Source organism: Pelobates fuscus, chromosome 2, assembly GCF_036172605.1.
Source record: "Pelobates fuscus isolate aPelFus1 chromosome 2, aPelFus1.pri, whole genome shotgun sequence".
In the NCBI taxonomy this organism is placed as follows: domain Eukaryota; kingdom Metazoa; phylum Chordata; class Amphibia; order Anura; family Pelobatidae; genus Pelobates; species Pelobates fuscus.
Window position 1 is genome coordinate 425,847,742 of NC_086318.1, and position 20,481 is coordinate 425,868,222.

General features: G+C 39.2%; 1 protein-coding gene across 1 annotated transcript in view; it reads right to left on the minus strand.

The window, feature by feature from the left end:
* Positions 1 to 15,115: 15,115 nt before the first annotated feature.
* WDR26 (WD repeat domain 26) overlaps positions 15,116 to 20,481 on the minus strand; it is a 44,482-nt gene continuing 39,116 nt past the window's right edge. Inside the window, exon 15 of the mRNA XM_063444051.1 lies at positions 15,116 to 19,487. Coding sequence (XP_063300121.1) covers positions 19,462 to 19,487 — 26 coding nt within the window. The 3' untranslated portion in view covers positions 15,116 to 19,461. The remainder of the gene's footprint in view (positions 19,488 to 20,481) is intronic.

Genomic DNA, 20,481 nt, shown 5'->3' on the forward strand with positions numbered 1-20,481 from the left:
TAAATTGAAGCTTTGTTAGAGTCTGTAAACCTTGTGGTAAAGCACTGTGTTCTACATTGCACTCAATAAAAAAAAATTAAAAAAAAAAATCTTTTTTTTTTTCCCCCCCAAAATGTTCTGGTTTCCTGGTTATTTTTTTAACCTCTCCTGAGTTCTTTTTAGCTTCCAAGGAGCAGAGCTTGCCTTAATGTTCTACATGGGTTAATTGAAAGATTAAACCTCAGCGTCTTTGCCCCTCGCCTGCCCTTGTGAGAGGTGACTAGTTACTTTTCTAGAAAAGCTCATGTTTATGGTAATCCATTCACTAACCTGCCTTTAAAGGGATATTCCAAACCCCTAAGGCACTTTAACTTGCTGAGGCTAGAAATTGCTCAGAGCACCTGCCTTGCAAAGACTTTATACAGAGCTGTACTGGGAAGTCTGTGACTGGGGTTAGAAGGGGGATGGGTCGCAAAGGCCGCAGAACTGCAGGTTTTAAAGCTGTCTTTAAAATATACACCAAAGAAAAAATGCATAATTCAATGCATGCATGTTTTCATAGTGGCTGTACTTACTATGCTTTATTTTAGTTACTCAGCAGATTATATATAGCAATCGTTACAGTACAAAATGTGGGCTAGTGCCCATAACGTTCTCAAGCATGTACAAAAGCAGTGATACTTGGTTTGGTGCAGTGATCTGCCGAGTGGATTTTTTTTTTTTTTTTGATAAGAGGTGTGTAACATGACATAATAGGCAAGCAGCAGTGCAAAGAAGACCCCTTGGCACATATATATAAGACAATCATTTGTTTAAGTACAAATATGAGATAGGTATGTCGCTAATGTCTATGCTATAAAAACATTTAAGGAGTGCTGTTGCTTATAGTGCTGAACCTAAGAGTTTGACTTTTCTTGCTTTTTCGTTCAATTTTACTTATCCTGTATGGTAGGGAATGTATTTACTTTGTGCTATCTCAGAATGCCAACACATGTTAATGGTACTGACCTGCTACACAAATAGAAGGTACATAGACCACGGCCCATCACCTCCCCCCGCCTGACCCCAGCTCAGCACGACACGCCGAGAATAATTCCATAGACAGGCGCAAAATCACCCACTCACAGCGACCACCGCTGTTACACCGACCAACATAATCGCCCAACGGCGGTCTCAATATAAGACTCCCCTATACCACACGCTTAGGCCGACTTGACACTTACTCCCGGGCGTCTTCCAAGACAACTACCTGGTATAGGGCACACTCAGACACCCCAACGCCCACAGCCCGTGTAATTTTACCTTTGCTCATTAGACTAGCTCTTCCTTCCCACCGAGCTTGGCACTTTTCCTGAGAAGGGCTCATGTGCCAGACTCTGGCAATGCCCACCCCACTTACTATCCACGCACACTATATAATCATACGTTATGTCAACCCGGCCAGATACTAAACTTAAGGTATAAACCTAGTATAGGGGCTCATTTTCCATTGCTAAACAATGTTTTCATGTCCTATTCAGGAGCTCATAGTTAAGCAGTCTGCTCATAAGCACAACCTATGCTATATGCCAACTCCTGATGTTTATGTTACCTCACTCCATGTTATCAGTGGCTGTACTTACTAAACGGTGATTCTTATTATATTTGGACAGTGTCCCTTTAAGTTTGTTAGTGGGAGGATATTAATATTTAGAAGCACTACCTTGGTCAAGTTCACAGCTGCTCTGGCCTAACAAGCCTCACCCCAAAAGCCTGCTAAAGATTTACGATCCTGTATACCTCTTGCTTTCAGGTCTGATTAAATTACCCTGCTCCTGTCTCCACCTTTTCAAACTGTAATTTCATATCTTTGGGCTCGTAGCAAAACAAATACACTAATCTGTTTTGATCAACAGCATTTAAATGCTAGGCACTTCTTATTGAGGTGGTCTGGCTGCAGTGTCCCTCGTTACCCCTGCAACGGAAAACATTGCATTTTTTGAGAAATGGCATTCTTTATATTAATGGGTTAAAACTGCCTCTAGTTGTGGTCTCCCAGACAACTGTAGATGGGCTTCCCCCCCCCCCCCCCCCCATTTATTTGCATTTATTTCCAAGGCATCTATCTTTATTAAAGTATGTAAATGGATACCTCCACACTGTTCAAAACAAGTGCCACTTTAGATCACTGATTAATGGAGTTTTCTTCATGTTTTCATTAAGTGTGTTAGACTTGATGAAGTGGTTTTGGTGCATAGATCAATCCTATGCCACACTTCCTGGGTTGGTATGTGGATTAGAACTTTTGCTTAGAATTATTCTCCCTTTTGCAAATTTAACTGCTTTAATTTGTAGTACACTGTATATATATATATATATATATATATATAAAAAAAATTGTTTTGCTGTTCTATTTGACCCTGAGGAAGGTCCCGAGCGGGGACCGAAACGTTGGTCGTTTTTTTTAACTATTTCTCAATAAAAGTTTGATGTTTTAAAGTCCGGAGAGCAGCCTTCCCTCATATTTTTCTATATATATATATATACACACCACCACCACCACCACCACCCCCACCCCCCCCCCCCCTCCCCCTCCCCCCCCTCCCCCTCCCCCCCCCCCCCTCCCCCCCAAGCTAAAGTAACAGTAAGGTTTCACTCTAGTGAAAAGGAGAAAATCAAACCTGGTACACCGGTAGGGGTCACTACCTCCAAAATAGTAGAAAATCCACAGGTTAGTCGAGAGGGCCCTAGTGCACAAGCATGGCCACACCACCATCTGTTGTACAACTCTCACAATGCTTTGCCAGCTGCGAATCTACCATTTGCCCATCCTTGCAGGATTGTATTCAGCACTGAGCAGTGTTTGTGTATTTGAATGCAGGCATGTTTTTTTGCATGGAGTATGTATTAGTGAATGTGTATTTGTATGTAGAGCTGGCGAGAAGCTGACATCTTACACAGACGGACACATGCAGGTCACAATGTACACCCTCATCTTTCCTACCTTTTGGATGCAGGAGGGCGGCTTCTGCTGACTGAGGCTGTCTGGTGTTTGGCGGTGTCTCTCCCAATCCGCATCCCCCTCCTCAACAGCGCTCAGAGTGTCAGCTTAACCCTCTCAGACATTGAGCATGGTTCTGCATTGGTTGTGATTTTTTTTTTTTTTTTTCTTCTTAAACATTTTTATTTTTCCATTCATTTAATACAAAATACATACAAAAACATACTTTACAAATATAAACATTAACAAGACAAAATCTTACACATTACAATTGAGAGGAGTATTGGCCAAGCGTTCTGGGAGGCATAATGTCTTCCCCTTCCTTAGGGGGTTTTAAATCATATTAAATGTTTCTGGGTAAGTATGTCTATGAAAGTGTAAGTTCCATCCTTATATGTAATATTAACTGCTCTTTCCAATGTATGTAACTAATTTCCATAGATTGTTTCCATCTTCTCACCATCAGAATCTTTATGGACATAAAGCAGTGTACGACCAGATAAAATTGAGATGGTTTCAAGATTGGCTAACCCAAATTTAATAATGCTGCGGGGGGGATTTTTTTTTTTAAAATCAATTTTAATCTTATCAAATCTATACATATCTATATATCTGATCCAAAAGTTTTTTAAATTTTTGGGCAATTCCACCATATGTGTACCCTTTCCATACATCTCCAGCACAACTTTGATGCATTAGGATCTATTCTGTTCAATCTTGTTGGTACAATATACCATCTGTTACATATTTTATAAAACGTTTCTCTTAAAGGACCACTCTAGTGCCAGGAAAACATACTCGTTTTCCTGGCACTATAGTGCCCTGAGGGTGCCCCCACCCTCAGGGACCCCCTCCCGCCCGGCTCTGGAAAGGGGAAAAGGGGTAAAACTTACCTTTTTCCAGCGCTGGGCGGGGAGCTCTCCTCCTCCTCTCCGCCCCGTCGGCTGAATGCGCACGTGCGGCAAGAGCTGCGCGCGCATTCAGCCGGTCGCATAGGAAAGCATTTACAATGCTTTCCTATGGACGCTTGCGTGCTCTCACTGTGATTTTCACAGTGAGAATCACGCAAGCGCCTCTAGCGGCTGTCAATGAGACAGCCACTAGAGGATTAGGGGGAAGGCTTAACCCATTCATAAACATAGCAGTTTCTTTGAAACTGCTATGTTTATAAAAAAAATGGGTTAACCCTAGCTGGACCTGGCACCCAGACCACTTCATTAAGCTGAAGTGGTCTGGGTGCCTATAGTGGTCCTTTAAAGATATATTATGGATATTTTTATTTAGTTTGATAAATACTCCCCCCCTCCCCCCTCCCCCCTCCATATAGTATGTTTGATTTTGATATTAAGTTCTGTTTCCCACTTAATGAACATTTTCGACTGACTTTTTTGTAGTGTAGATAATATTAGAGCGTATGACTTCGATAACAATTTAGAGATTGCCATTGGATCAAAAACCTGTTTCATAAAAGTGATGGGGTTTTTTTTGTTTTTTTTTTTGGTCCTTTATAAAAATATTTTAATATATATGATTGAATTCTTAGATAACTGAATATCTCAGAATTGGGGAGATCCTATTCCTTTACTAAAACGGAAAAAGGTTTAATTTTCCCTTTCTTCATCTAATTATCTATTACCGTAATATTTCTATCTTCCCATTTATCTAAATTTATGTCATCTATGAGAGATTCCAAAATCTCAAGTTCCATAAAACCATATATTTTCCCATTGCACTGCATAGTGTGTTTAATCTTAGACAATGTTGGAATAATATGAGTCAGAATGCTATTATTTATTTATTTTACATTTTCCATACCCAGTTTCCTGCCAAATAATTTTGTTCAGATATTTTATATTCAGTCTGTTTCTAGTCAAAACCATCCTGTTTCCCTCATCTCCCTTTTAGTTAGAGTCTGTATATGGTAAACTATACTGGATTCATAATGTTTTTGGATATTTGGGAAATTTAGTCCTCCCTGGCTTGGGTTATTACTCAAGTAGTTTAATCTAATCCGAGGTGTCCCCCTCCCCCCAAACCTCCCTCCATACAAAGTTTCTAAAACCTCTTTGAATAATTTCCAGCCAACTATCAGGGATTTTCAAGAAAAAAAGACAGGTCCATATGGACGGAACATACACATTTATAATATTTATTCTACCCATCCAACTTATTAGATTTTCCCATTTTTTTTTTTTTTTAAAGTCCGGTTAGTTGATCTAATGGTTCTCAAAATATTCACTTCCATTATTCTTTCTACTTTGTTGGCAAGCAAAATTCCCAAGTACTCAAAACTTTCTTCTACTTCTGTAAATCTATAAGAATCCATAATTTATTGCTTAATTTTTTTATCGCAATTTTAAACATTGCTGCTGTTTTCTCTAGGTTAATTTTATAATTTGAGAAGTTGCTATACAATGATATCTCATCCATTAAATGTTTAACTGAATTTACAGGGTCAGTCGGAGTTATTAAAGTATCATCCGCATACATGCACAACTTTCAATCACTCCTGTTTGTTGGAACTCCTCTGATAAATGGATTTTTTTTCTTATTTTTTCAGCAAGAGGTTCCATAGATAAAACGTATAAAAGTGGTGAGAGGGGACAACCCTGTCGGGTACCATTATTCAGTGAAAACCATTCAGAACATAAGTCTATCCCCACAACTCTAGCTGTTGGTCCCTGGTATAATGATCTTGCTAATTACATCCATCCACAAAAACCAAAGGATTCCAAAGCTCTAAACATATATCCCCAGCCGACCCTGTCAAAGGCCCTCTCTGCATCCAATGACATGGTCAGCAGAGTACAACCCCTACTCTCCCCCCAATCCAGTATATCAATCAGACGTCTAGTATTAAAACTTGCTTGTCTATTTAGGACAAAACCAAACTGATCTTCATGAATTATCCTTTCTGCCAAAATTGCTGAGAACAGCTTTGAATCAACATTTATCAAAGAAATTTGGGTCGATCGTTTTTGACTTCTTGTGGATTTTTATCTTTCTTCAAAATAGGCAGTATATTTGCACACAGCAATTCCCTCGGTGCCGCACCTTTAACAGCATTCTCATTAAATGTATTAGTAAGTGTTCGCTTAGTATATCTCAATACATCCTGTAGAATCTATTAGTCAAACCGTCAGGTCCAGGCGTTTTAAAATTGGCAAGTTTATCAATAGCCTTTTTAAATTCTAATTTAGTCAGGGGGGGAATTTTGGATTAAACCTTACTCCTGTGTGATTCTGGGAAGATTAATTTCTTTCACATAGCTAATTAACCCTTGTTCATGAGATCGATTTACTATGTTATATAAGTCGGAGTAATATTCTTGAAAAACCCTAGCAATTTTCTCTGGGTTTCTGTATTTTTTCTTAATTGATACATATAGTTCTATTTTTTCCCTTATTTGTTAACCATCTTGAAATCCTGTTATTATCATAATAGTAAAGAAATTTCAACCTCTCTAAATTTTTATTTATTCTTTTTAATTCTATGGAATTTATTTTCTCTCAATTCACTTAATTGATTTAATGTTTCTTCTGTCAGTTGGTCTTTATTTCTTCTCGATAATTTATACTATTCTAAATACAACTCCGCTCTGAAGGCACTGTTTTGTTTATCTTACTTTGGCAGATAGATATTAACAAGGGTATATATTTGAGAGTTTAGTTTGCATATTATAATTTGATATCTTCCCACATTATCCAACTCTGAATATATTATCTCCTTTTGGAGTTTTTTTTTTTTTTTTTTTTTTTTAGAAAAAACAATAGCGAGTCCTCTTTTTTTTCTTCCCCATTAAAGATGCATGTATATCCTCCTCCTATCTCCATCTGATTCTCTCTTCCCTTTTCCAGTGGGTCTCTTGTAACAGAGCAATATCTATATTCTCTCCTTTAAGTAATTCATATAAGAATTTTCTTTTAAACGGGGTATTAAGTCCCTGAACGTTCATAGAGATGCACTTCAAATATGTTTCTCTTCGTTTTTATTCTCTCGCATAAGCTCGGTCATCCTCTCAAAATAAACATAAAATCCCTTAACACAACACATATACTTAGGGTAACCACATACATCCCTAATTAGATGGTGAGGGCCCCATGATACCCTTACCACTCTTAACACTATTATTCATAGCGTTCATACTGAGATCCTCAAACGCAGGGGTTTCCAACCCAGGGTACAATTCGGTGTCCCAGGGGGTATGGAAAATGATTTAGGTAATGGCGGCCGCACGGGTTGGGAACCCGGCCATCGGCAAATGCCTGGTTTGCCGCGATGGGCCAACAGGGAAGATCACAGCCCTAGCCCTGCTGTGTGCCTTTATTGGGCGGTGGGATCTCCCTCGCCGGCTCACAGGCAGAATGGAGAGGGAGGGAGGTGCTGGGAGGCAGAAGGTTCGTCCCGCAAGTTTGGCAATTCAACACTCCGAGGATCTAAACTCTGCTTGCAGCCAGAGCTGCTCATCTCCACTGGACCACCAGGGCAATGTCCCCTCTCCCAGGGGAAAAGGTAAGAAGAGGGGAGAGGGGACATACAGTTTATTTATATATATATATATATATATTTATTTTTTTTAGTGATACAAACACACGCAGCACACCTCACATATAGAGCACCACACACAGAGCATGTATGTATCTATGTGTCGGTGTATCTGCATGTGTGTCAGGGTGTGTAACGGTGTATCCGCATGTGTATCAGTGTGTCAGGATAAGTATTTGTGTGTGAGGATGTGTGTATCTGAACGTGTGTCAGGGTATGTATATATGTGTCTGTGTATCTGCATGTTTGTCAGTGTTCCTGCATGTGTGTCAGAATGTGCATCCTTAAGTGTCAGTGTATGTATCTATGTGTCTGCATGTGTGTCAATGTGTGTCTCAGGGTATGTATCTGTGTCGTGTTTGAGGATAAGTATCTGTGAGTGAGGATGTATGTCAGTATCTGTATGTGTGTCAGAGTATGTATCCTTAAGTGTACCAGTGTATATATATGTGTGTGTATCTGCATGTTTGTCAGTATAGGTATCTGTGTCAATGTGTGTGTCTCGGTGTATATGCATGTGTGTCTGGGTGTGCATACACTGACACATTTAAGGATACATACGCTGATCCACAGATACCTATACTGACAAACGCAGATACACAGACACATATATACATACCCTGACACACAAACACATAACCCCTAATACAGCACCTCTCACTCACACACACACACAAATACAGAGCACCCCGCACCAACACACATCATTCCTGTCACACAGCACCCACACAGCAATGGGGCGCGGGGGGGGGGGAGGGGGGGGTGGCTAAGCACCACTAACACACACACACACACACAGAACACCCCTCACACACAGCACAGTGTATGTATCTCTGTGTATCTGCAAGTGTGTGTTAATGTGTGTATCTGTATGTCAGGGTGTGTATCCTTTAGTGTGTCATTGTATGTATCTATGTGTGTCAGGGTGTGTGTGTGTCAGGATAAGTATCTGTGCGAGACGATGTATGTCAGTGTATCTGAACGCGTGTCAGGGTATGTATCCTTAAGTGTGTCAGTGTATCTGCATGTTTGTCAGTATATGTATCTGTGTGTCAGTGTGTCAGGGTGTGCATCCTTAAGTGTGTCAGTGTATGTATCTATGTGTCTTTGTATCTGCATGTGTGACAATGTGTGTATCTGTGTGTCAGTGTATGTATCCTTAAGTGTATCAGTATATGTGTGTATGTATCTGCATGTTTGTCAGTGTGTCAATGTGTGTGTGTGTATATGCATGTGTGTGTATCTGCAGATACACATACAAACATGCAGATGCACAGAGATTCATACACTGACACACTTAAGGATACATACCCTATGTTTCTTCGTCTCTGCATGTGTGTCAGGGTATGTATCCTTAAGTATGTCAGAGTATGTATGTATATATGTGTCTGTGTATCTGCATGTGTGTCAGTGTATGTATTGCTGTGCATCTGCATATGTGTGTGTATCTGCAGGTGTGTCAGAGTATGTATCTGTATGAATCTCTGTGCATCTGCATGTGTGTCAGTATGTATCTGTAGCATGTTTTTCTGTGTATCTGCATGGGTGTCAGGGTGTATGTATATATGTGTAGCTGCGTGGCAGAGTGTGTATATTTAAGTGTGTCAGTGTGTATCTGCTTGTGTGTCAAGGCATATATCTGTGTTTCAGGGTGTGTATCTGTATGTGTGTCAGGGTATGTATTTGTGTGTCTGACACACAGATACATACCCTGACACACATACAGATACACACCCTGAAACACAGACACACTGAAATATACCATGACACACATGTAGATGCACAGACACAGATACATACACTGACAAACTTAAATATACAGACACTGAACACACAGATACAGACACAAATACAATCACTGACATGTAGATGAGTATCTTCATGTGTGTATGTATCTGCATGTGTTAGTGATTGTATATGCGTGTCTGTATCTGTATCATTAAATGTGTCTGTGCAACTGTATGCGTGTCAGTGTTTATATCGGTGTGTCTGCATCTGTATGAGTGTCAGTGTTCATGTGTGTATGGTGCCTTTGGCAGAGGGAAGAGCAGGAAGAGCCTGGGGCTGAGCGGAAAGCAGGGAGAGCCGTGGGCAGAGGGAAGAACCTGGGGCAGAAAAGAAACAGGGAGATCCAGGGGCAGAAGGAAATGCAGGGAGAGCCTGGAACAGAGGAAAAAGTAGGGAGAGCCTGGGGCAGAGGGAAGAGCATGGAGAACCTGGGGCAGAAGAGAAGCAGGGAGATCCGAAGGCAGAGGGATATTCAGGGAAAGCCTGGAACAGAGAAAAAAGCAGGGAGAGCCTGAGGCAGAGGAAAATGCAGGAAGAGCCTTGGGCAGAGGGGAGAGCCTAGGGCAGAGGGAAGAGCAGGAAAAGCCTGGGGCAGAGCAGGTAGAGCTTGGGGGCAGAGGAGAAGCAGGGAGAGCCTGAGGCAGAGGAGAAGCCGTGAGAGCCTTGGGCAGTGGGAAGAGCAGGGAGATCCTGGGGCAGAGGGAAATGCAGAAGGAGCCACGAGCAGGGAGAGCCTGGAACAGAGGAGATGCAGGGAAAGCCTGGGGCAGAGGGAAATTCAGGGAGAGCCTGGGGCAAAGGGAATAGCAGGGAAAATCTGGGGCAGATGACAGAGCAGTTAGAGCCTGGGGCAGAGAAAAACGCATATATTTCAAATAACAGCAGCTATGTTCATTGCAAACATTTTGCTAATATTATGGAGATGGACTGCCAAGGGGTACTCTGGGAACCACTGGTCTAACGGATCTCCAAGCAGGGATACTGCAACGAGCTGACAGTCCGGCAACCATCTTTTTTTCTATTTTCTATTATTTGTTTAAAAACACATTATCTTATTATATGGATGCTTCTAGAGGAAGGGGGTTAAGAACAGAAAGCATTTAGAAGGGAAGAGAGAACATTTTATATAAAGCACCTACATCGCTATTACCGGCCTTCAGTTTCTCTTCCTCTCCCCTCTCCCTCCTTCCCTTCTTCCCGATTTGCCATTAGTTTATCTAGTTTCTCTTTCTTTCAGTTATTTTTTTTTTAGGAAAGGGAAGATAGAAAAAAAAAAAAAAAAATTGATAATTACAGAAACAAAACAAATTCCTCTAATACTAAATAACCACTAATAATATACACTAATTATTGCAATATCATTCTAAGTTTAGCTCTGGCATACCCTTTCATTTATCTCAGTGATACTAAATACAGTTTATATGCTTTTATCAAGTGTTACACTTCTTTATCTTCAGATTTTCAAATGATCAATTTCATGCTTATTTTAACTGTGCCATATATTGGTTTACGTCTTTCAGTGACATTAACCTTTTCTTATTTAACTGCAAATCTCTGTAATATATACATTTTTCTAATTTGTGTTTTATAACTGTCCAACCCAAACTCTTCTGTGCCTCCACTATTTACTGATTATACCCTCTGTGCAAAAAAAAAAAAAAAAATATTTCTTCTCTTTCCCCTTTAAACATTTTCTCTTTCTTACGCTTTCTCCATCCCTTCATCTTTTATTACTGAATAGTTGAAAAATCCACTTCTTCATATATTCTTTTATCCAGTTCTTTTGGGTCGATAAAAATCTTTAAAAGGTCTTTCCAGAACACCATTATTGATTTTGAAGGTCCCCATCGATATCTTAGATTGTGGTCTCATTTTATCATGAGTGATAGTTTCTGAGTGTAATACAGGGATACTGAGTGTAATATAGAGATACTGAGTGTAATACAGGGATACTGTGTGTAATACAGGGATACTGAGTGTAATACAGAGATACAGTGTGTAATACAGAGATACTGAGTGTAATACAGGGATACTGAGTGTAATATAGAGATACTGTGTGTAATACAGGGATACAGTGTGTAATACAGAGATACTGAGTAATACAGGGATACAGTGTGTAATACAGGGATACTGTGTGTAATATAGAGATACTGAGTGTAATACAGGGATACTGAGTGTAATATAGAGATACTGAGTGTAATACAGGGATACTGAGTGTAATACAGGGATACAGTGTGTAATACAGAGATACTGAGTGTAATACAGGGATACAGTGTGTAATACAGAGATACTGAGTGTAATACAGGGATACTGTGTGTAATACAGGGATACAGTGTGTAATACAGAGATACTGAGTGTAATACAGGGATACAGTGTGTAATACAGAGATACTGTGTGTAATACAGGGATACAGTGTGTAATACAGGGATACAGTGTGTAATACAGGGATACAGTGTGTAATACAGAGATACTGAGTGTAATACAGGGATACAGTGTGTAATACAGGGATACAGTGTGTAATACAGGGATACAGTTTGTAATACAAAGATACTGTGTGTAATACAAGGACTATTGGAGAGGGGGGCAGTAAATGTAATATAATAGAATTAATGGAGGAAGACATGGAGAGGGACATGGCACTAAAAGACTGTGTCCACTCCGGGCAGCAGCCAGCTGACCCGTGTGAGTCAGGCTGGGGCTGCCGGGAGTGGACAAGGGGGAGATATGTGGCGGGACATCGCCACTAAGTGCCATGTCCCCTGAGTATTCAGAGGTTTGGTTTTATATTTTGTGTCTCCAATACGTACTGTGATGGTTTTCCCTTGTGTATGTCTTGCTACTACTGCATTGCAGAACATTTAAAAGTTGACAGTTGACAGTTAACTCCTGGAGCCGTGAATAAAAATTGCCAGTTGACTCCCAGGCTGTGTGTTGTGTGGTCCTTGGGAATGGGAATTATGCTGTGTGTCCTGCCTTCTGTATGATGAATCCTGAGTACCAGCGGAGAGCCCTTGGATTAACCCCTGCCGCTCCGCTACAAGGCTCCCATTGGCCCACGTCATTCCAGCACCCCCACACACGAACATTTTGGGGGCATAGGCATGACGTGGGCCAATCACTGGTGTAACAGTAGTGTACATTAAAAAAAGAAAACTAGAAATTTGACTGAAATAATAGCAGTCAGTTTCCTTCACACGTGTGCTTTTCAGGGCCTGCCAGGGCACATTGTCACACCAGTGCAACTCATATCTGGTGTAACAGTAGTGTACATTTAAAAAAAAATAAAATAAAAAAAATACAGGGGGCTTGTTGTCACCTTTCGGGGACCCTTGGTGTTGTACGTGGCTGGGTGGAGGAAGAGACCTTCAATGACATCAGTGAGGACAAGGAACGGGACATGGCTAGCTTGGTATCCAACCTTGTGCAAATGGGGAGTGTGCGGTTGTTCAAATGGGATGTTTGCGGTGCGTTAAACGGGGAGTTTGGTCTGTCACTGTGAAGCGGGCGTAACCCTTACACTACCTGATCGATACAACATCTTACCTGATGTTTTAAAGCACGTTATTCCAAACAATTTAGGAATGTTCGGTGATTTATGCCCTTTCTGGATTAAAACCAGACTCTGCATCAACTATGTAGTTTTGCCATGGATCCCCCTCCGGCATGCCACAGTCCAGGTCTTAGTCCCCTTGAAACAACTTTTCCATCACTATTGTGGCCAGAAAGAGTCCGTGTGGGTTTTAAAATTCGCCTGCCTATTGAAGTCTATGACGGTTCGCGAACATTTGTGTTCACCGTTCGCGAACCGAAAATTTTATGTTCGCGACATCACTATGATACACCTTTCTCTTGTTTATTATCCCTTTTGTGTCTTTTCTTTTTGCAGTGGCAATTATATCCTTTATTTCTTACTTCGATTTCTTTCACAATGGTTGTTAATCTCCACCACCCTTTAGTATTCGTTAAATCTTTGTTAAGTAGATAGTTTACTTTATCCTTTTTGTCTTTTAAAGAGTATATTGAAGCTGCTTGAAAATCATTTAGGAGGCCCTCATTTTAGTAGACGCTGTTTAGCTGGAGATCTGTGGCATTTTCTCCCATCAGTAAAGACACCTCGTTCTATTTTTGTTGCTCTTTTTATTTTTCCATCTCATAATATGGGATCTCTATAAGTGCTGTATAGTGTTTCAGCTTGCCATCAGATTTTCAACGCCGTTGTCTCCTCTTCCGAGGACACCACCACCACTACCACGCAGTTACATACAGCCGCCTTTCAGTCCGCTCAGCAGGCCCCGTCTCATAATGCGTGCGCACATCCTTAAGTCAACCGCATCACCCCAGGTCCTTTGGTTGAAACTTATTCTATAGATATCTTGTTCTGCTGGAGAATGCGGAGGTAGTGGCGGTGTGACACTTATGTCGCCAAGCTGTATTAGATGGGTTTAACATCTTTATGGGGATTGCCTCCTGGAGACTCAGACTGTAGTAGTTGCTTGGGGTTTTCCTTTAAAGGGACATTATAGGCACTAAAACCTTATATATACATCAAAAATGCTTAATTAAGATATCATGCCCCTCTGATCTCACTGCTCAGTTCTCTGCCATTTAGGAGATAAATCCCTTTGTTTATACAGCCCTAGTCACAACTCATGTTACTTACACAACCTCCCTAAACACTTCCTGTAAAGGAAGATCTAATATTTAAACTTCCTTTATTATTAGTATATTTAATTTATAATGTATTATCTCCTGCAGTTTTTAGCCTGCTAGACCCTGCAGGAGCCACTGTGTGTGTGAGATTAGAGTTCAATTTACAGAGCAGGCAATATAAACTTCTAAAATAAGTTAACTCATTGAAAACATGAAACATCATGCAGTTTTTTTTTTTGTTTTTTTTTTTTAAAGGGACACTAGTCACTAGAACTACAGCTTAATCCCTAGAGACACCTCCAGTGGCAGTCACCAAGTCAGCCACTAGAGGTGCTTCCTCGGTCAGTGCTGCTCAATGTGCAACACTAACATTCATCTGAACTTTGCCCATAAAGATGCTGATTGGTCAGTGGGGCATTTGGCTCCACTCCCCCTCCCACCTCTTTGGCTGAGAGGTCAGAATTGAATTGGCTGAGATCATCAATTCTTAAAATGTCAGCCAAGGATGCAGAGCCAGCGTCGGTAGAATTGTGCAGAGCTGGAATAAAGGTGAGTCAACTACTTATTTCAGAAGCTGCATACGAGATAACTAGCATAAAAGTTATTGTAAAGGGTGTTATGGTCACTTGGAGCTCACGTTCCAGGGGTCAGTGAGTTTTTAGTTTTTTTAAAAACTTTGTTTAGACTAAGTCGGCTACGCAACTTTATCTAGATTGTACTCCATGAGACAGTGTGTGTATTTGGGTGTGATAATATTTATATCTATTTGGCAAAAAGCCTAGGACTAAGGAAAAAAAACTAAAAAGGTTCAATCCAGTTATTCATTCTGTTTATTGACTTTAAAGAAAGGGAATACAAACGATTTTGTTGAGTGCCGTGCACTGACATGGTCAATTAATAATAATAAAAAACCAAAACAAAAAAACCTATTAAAAGATTTTTTTAAAGTATATATGTATAAAAAAAAAAAAAAAAAAAAAAAAAAAAAAAAGTTTAAAAACACTACACATTTATTAAACAAAAAAAAAAGTTAGGGTGTTCCCTAAATATTTAGTAAAACAGTGAAAAATAAATATTGAAGACCCAGCGTTATACTTTAATGTGATATACAAAGAAACTGAAACTGTGTAATAATAGCTCAAAAGAAACAAAGAAAAAAAAAACCCAGAAAAATTTAAGAACGCAATCTTTTGAAACATTTAATATCAGTCCATAGCAAATAGTCATTACATACCAAAAGCTCTAATTGTTTAACTAGTTCCACCACAACTCCATACAAATCTCGACAATTTAAAAAAATCTTGAGATCAATAAAAATGGATTTTTTGATCCCTACAGCTTGGTTCGTAACACACATGCTTTGTGGGTCTATACTCAACCCAACCCCTTAAATATATTTTTTCTATTTTTTTCTGAGATGCCATTAAGGGTTTCTGCATCTGCTAGGATTAATGCTCTAAAATCACGTTTAGTAATGACTTACACTAAATAAGGGGGAAAAAAAAAAAATAAAAAAGGATGGTGTCACGTGGAAATTTACGTTTATAAAAATATACTGGAGTTCCTGTGGAGACTTTAAACATGGCTCAGAATCACATGACGTGCCAAATGCAGGTGGTTCCATTGACTTTTTTGCTAATGCGCACAGAAGCCTTTAACCACTCGTGTCACTTAATCCACATTACCTGGGACAAGGTAAAGGTTTAGTTGTTATTTTTTTTTTGGCAAATTACAGAAGCAATAGAAAGTGACTGACGAACCTAGTAATTTGATGTTACCTGATGGGAAAGTAAAACGGCTTCTAAAAGCAGTATCAATCATTACTTTTGAAGGAACATTAGTCCTGGATTAAGTAACCAATGACTGGCAAAGGAGAGAAATCGTAGGCAAACAAAACAAATTTAACTTTCCAGTGAATACTGGATAAGCCTTGTGATAGGTTCTCATGCTTTAGAAAAAATGCAGATACAGAAATCTCTTCATATTCCCCATACTCTCCCTATAAAAACAAAACAAAGGGAGTGGCTGAGATTGTGTAGGTTTGAACAACACATCCTAACGCAAAACAAAGCACAATAATCGTACAACACATACTGTTCTTGAGTACTTACCATGCCGGGAAGGGGAGGAGGCGATATATAAAAGGGATGGAGTAATAGTGAATAGCAGAATGGTCATGAGTAAGAAGTCGCTGAGCTGGGGACGTCTAAGACACAAGAGCCATTGTCTAGTGCAGCAGTAGAACAAGACCCTACTTTCACTGGTTAAGGACATGTACCAAAATTTTGTTTTCAGGGATACAAACTTTTGGCATAAAGATACCAAATAAACACATTGCACGACTCTCTGGCAATATTGATGTAACTATTTCAGCCATTTTTAGAGGTATTCAGTATTCAACACAAACTAAATATGGGGTTTTGGAAAAGAAGTGAGGTCTACTAAAGGCAAAGCCTTATTAGCTAGCTACTGGATCAGGAAAATAAAACCAAAGGCTTCATTTTCAGACTTTATAATCTAGAATTTCCATTTGTACATATAAAGCCAGGACATTAGAGTCCAATAACACCTGGAATGAGAAATCTGTAAACTACTTACCTGAACTAGTGATCTCAGGACAGCAGGATGCTGTAATACAGATCAGGTAAAACAGCCCTACTAAATTGTGAAATTATGGGCAGCCCGTTAATTAGAAAATAAAGCCAGTTTTATCTTTATAACAGGATCAAGGGTTTCTATGTTTATTTTGACAATTTATTTTTAGGCGATAAGTAGCAAAAAAAAAAAAAAAATAAATCAGGCTGTATAAATAAAAAGGTTAGTACAAATCTTAGAAGTTTAGCATTTAAGGCAATGGTTTGCACTTTGTACACTCAGGAACTCACTACTCGAAATAGCGTCTGCACTTCCATGATACCATGTGCTTGATACGCCAAACGGGGACGGGTTAAAGCAGGCATCCAACTTGCTACAAGTATTTCACAAGAGCCAGTTTACAATAGTTTTAAAGGTAGGAGAAGATGTTTTACAACCAATCTTTTTCGCAAGTCTATTGTCAGCTCAAGACAACGCACGGTTTAATTGGTAGAGCACATATGCAGCAGGTTGGCAAATAGGTGAGCTTTAGGATCCGTCCCAGAGCAAAGCCCCTGGAAATAGGACAAAGCTGCCTTGGGCATTGCATAGATTGGATATGATATTTAATACAAACTGTGTGTCAGTCCTGGTAACCCACAAGAGTGAATTTAATATCACCTGCCTAGCCCTCCCAGAATCCATTAAATATGACCCACTAACAGCAACACAAAACATTTATAAACCAGAGATTATATGAAAAATAATGGGATGTAAGAGAAGGTGATTTTATAAGTATACATATAAAAGAAAAGACTAAAAAACTATTCTGTGATAACTGAAGAGTCTACGAGTTATGCAACAGGTTATATGGGTGTTACTTTAAAGCCCTCAATATACCATAACAACCTTTAATGGAATCTTAAAGGACTCGACAGGCAGTGGGAAACCTTGGCAATGCAAATGGTGAAAGGTTACATTTGCCATGATGCTTAGCCAGTCACTGGCCATCACCTAACTAGAATGTTGACTGCAGGACTAGAATAGTGAGGGATATGACCACAATTCCTTTTCTCTATTGTACTGTTAAAGAGCCATAATCCATCTTTATACATTTTTTTTCATTTCCAATTTACAATCTACATTTTGAGAACACCACCAAAACCAAGAACACCAAACCACTTAAACATTATCTGATCATCATGTAATCCCCCAGATGACCACGATTAATGCACATTCACAATCTACTTGCCTTTGAATAAAATTAAAAAATCCATGTGTAACAATGGGAACCTACATGTTAGGGTACAATAAGTGATAATCACCATATGTTTATTTTAAATGAAGTGCTTTGTTTCTAAGACAGGGGTGTGCAGCCATCAACAGATGGAGATTAAAGCATAACTTGTGCAAAACAACCTCAAGTGACATTTGTGACAAAATGGGAGTAAAGGTCAGACTGTTTTCGTAAGCAGGGCATTTAGAGTTCCTACAATGTAGCGCAAAATGTGTGAGTCAATTTTAGCGCTAGCAGCTGTGATCAGTATGACATCCCATTGTGTGTATCATGCTACAAGTACTGTAGGCGTAGTGATACTGTATGGTATATGAGGTGTACGAAAAAAAAAAAAAAAGTATAACAGAACCCCGAAAAATATATATTATATTTATACATAAATGGAGAGTAAGCATTTAAAAGCCAGAAGCTGTAGAGCAAGGAATTGTGGTTTAAGTAGACAGTTGGAAGGCAAAAGTAAAACTACACATTCCAACATTTGGAAAGAAATAGTTTTGACTGCTGGTCTATCACATTTAGGCCAGGTTATGGACTATATGCGTCTAATCAATTCCTGCCATCACTAAACTAAAGCATGGATTTTAGATCATGCATTCAACCACATCTTTTAAGTGGGCTTAAGGAAAACCTTTTAGCCAGATATTAAAATTTGTGCCTCAGCTTGGCGCAATTTACTCGAAATCAGCAGCTAAAGAAATTGACATCTACAAAGGAAATCCATTAAAAATAATAATAAAATAAATTCCCATTTCCTCCCTGCAAGGACTGTCTGTGCAACGAGGCTGGTTCACAAGACAAATGCCTCTTGTGGTGTGTAAATAGTAGATACAATAGCTGGTTTGAATTTTAAACTTATACAAATGAAGTCAATATAGTCCTATAAATACTTAATTTATTTAAAAAAAATTGTGCTGTTAAACCCATTACAGGGGTATAACACACTTGTGGGTTTGTAATATCTTTTGAAAAGTACAAAAACTTTTTTTTGTGTTTTTTGTTTTAATTATCATTGTCAAATGTGATATTTTGCTTGACCTGAACATCGTTTTACTGCTTGGAACCGGATCTGCTGTTCTCTGCAAAAAAAAATAAAATAAAAACAAAAACCAAAACCATAAGGCTACTATCCATGAACCAAGCTGGAAAGATCTCAGGCTAAATAAGGCGGAGAGTTTTTTGTGTGTGAAACAAGAGAAAGGAAGTACTTCCCTATTAAACGGATACTCTGACTAAAGCACTCTATCAAGCCTTCTAAACTGTTAAATAATTTTTTTTTTTCCAAACAAGCATTTAAACGTCATTACACAGAAGAGCAACAAGGATGGCATTCTGCCAGACAAAGAGGCAGAAGGGAAAATATACTGAGTTCAATGGATAGCCTGAATATAGCACAGTTCTTCACAACCGATGGGGGGAGACACGGTGTCCAAAAACATTCTAACGACGTGCTTCATCTGAGCTGGGTACTATGAAGCAGGGTGGCAGATGTTTGGCCCAAGAAGGGCATCAGACTTGAATTTGTTTTTTTGTGTTTTCCTTCAGCAAGCGTCTGTCCAGCTATCAATCTTGTTTGTTTGCACCAATCCCAAGCCATTTAAAAAATACGACTAATATTAAGTTAGAGAAGTCGTCTGCGCCACAATCGCCATCAACTATCCATGCTACTGCATTCCTCTAGAACAGAATTGTAAGAACATGTGAGAGAGAGAGAGAGAAAGAGAGAAAGAGAGAGAATTTTTAACTTACTTAAACCACATTGACATCACAGTTGCACAAAGTCTACAATAAATTATATACACACATACATGTGCAATTTAATGATTTGCCAAGTTGTAACGTATGCTTAATTATATAGTGTGAAGACATTGTCCTAATAGTCTGATTGCCATGTCAGACATTAATGTCGTCCGACAATCCCACCTCCCCTGCAAAAAATAAATAAATGGGCAGAGTCCTAGCTGATAATGAAATTAACTGTGTTTTACTCCAAATGCAAGAAAATATATACACTTATTTCAACCGGCATATGCTTTATTCACTGAACTGGAAGTGTGGTAATCAGATGATAATACAAAATAAATTTAAGCTGAAACAGCAGAGCTGCAAATATTTGCAAACACCTTAATTTAGTCATCAGTTAGCCCTTTTCCCAAGTATAATGAATAACTTCTCCCCAACATGAGATACATGTTCTGGAGTGTAACCAGACAAGTGAGTTGCAAAACAGTTTTTTAAAGGAACATCCCATATTGGAATCTGTACTTTATTCTTAATAGTCCCTTACCGGTTTTTATTTTGGGTGTAGCGATTTTATTTGACATACTGGAGGCAATATTTTATTCATTAACTATGTATTTTAAAATGTAACTTAAAAGCATCTGTGTAGTAAGATTATGTATGCACTCAGTCTATTCATCACTAGTGTGAAAATATTCACATCCAAAATAGCTGGTACAGACTGCACTGCTGAATTTTATTTCTTACGATGTCTCATGCATTTACGGACAGTTACATGACTGTCCACAATGTAATATCCAGCAGAGTTTATTTTTAGTTTTACAATCATGGCTCTGTAAAATCTGTTTAGCTTTACGGGGAGTATGGTCACTAAAAGGAACACTGCAGACCCCTAAAGCAACTCAGGTTGCTGAAGTGCTTTATACCTTAA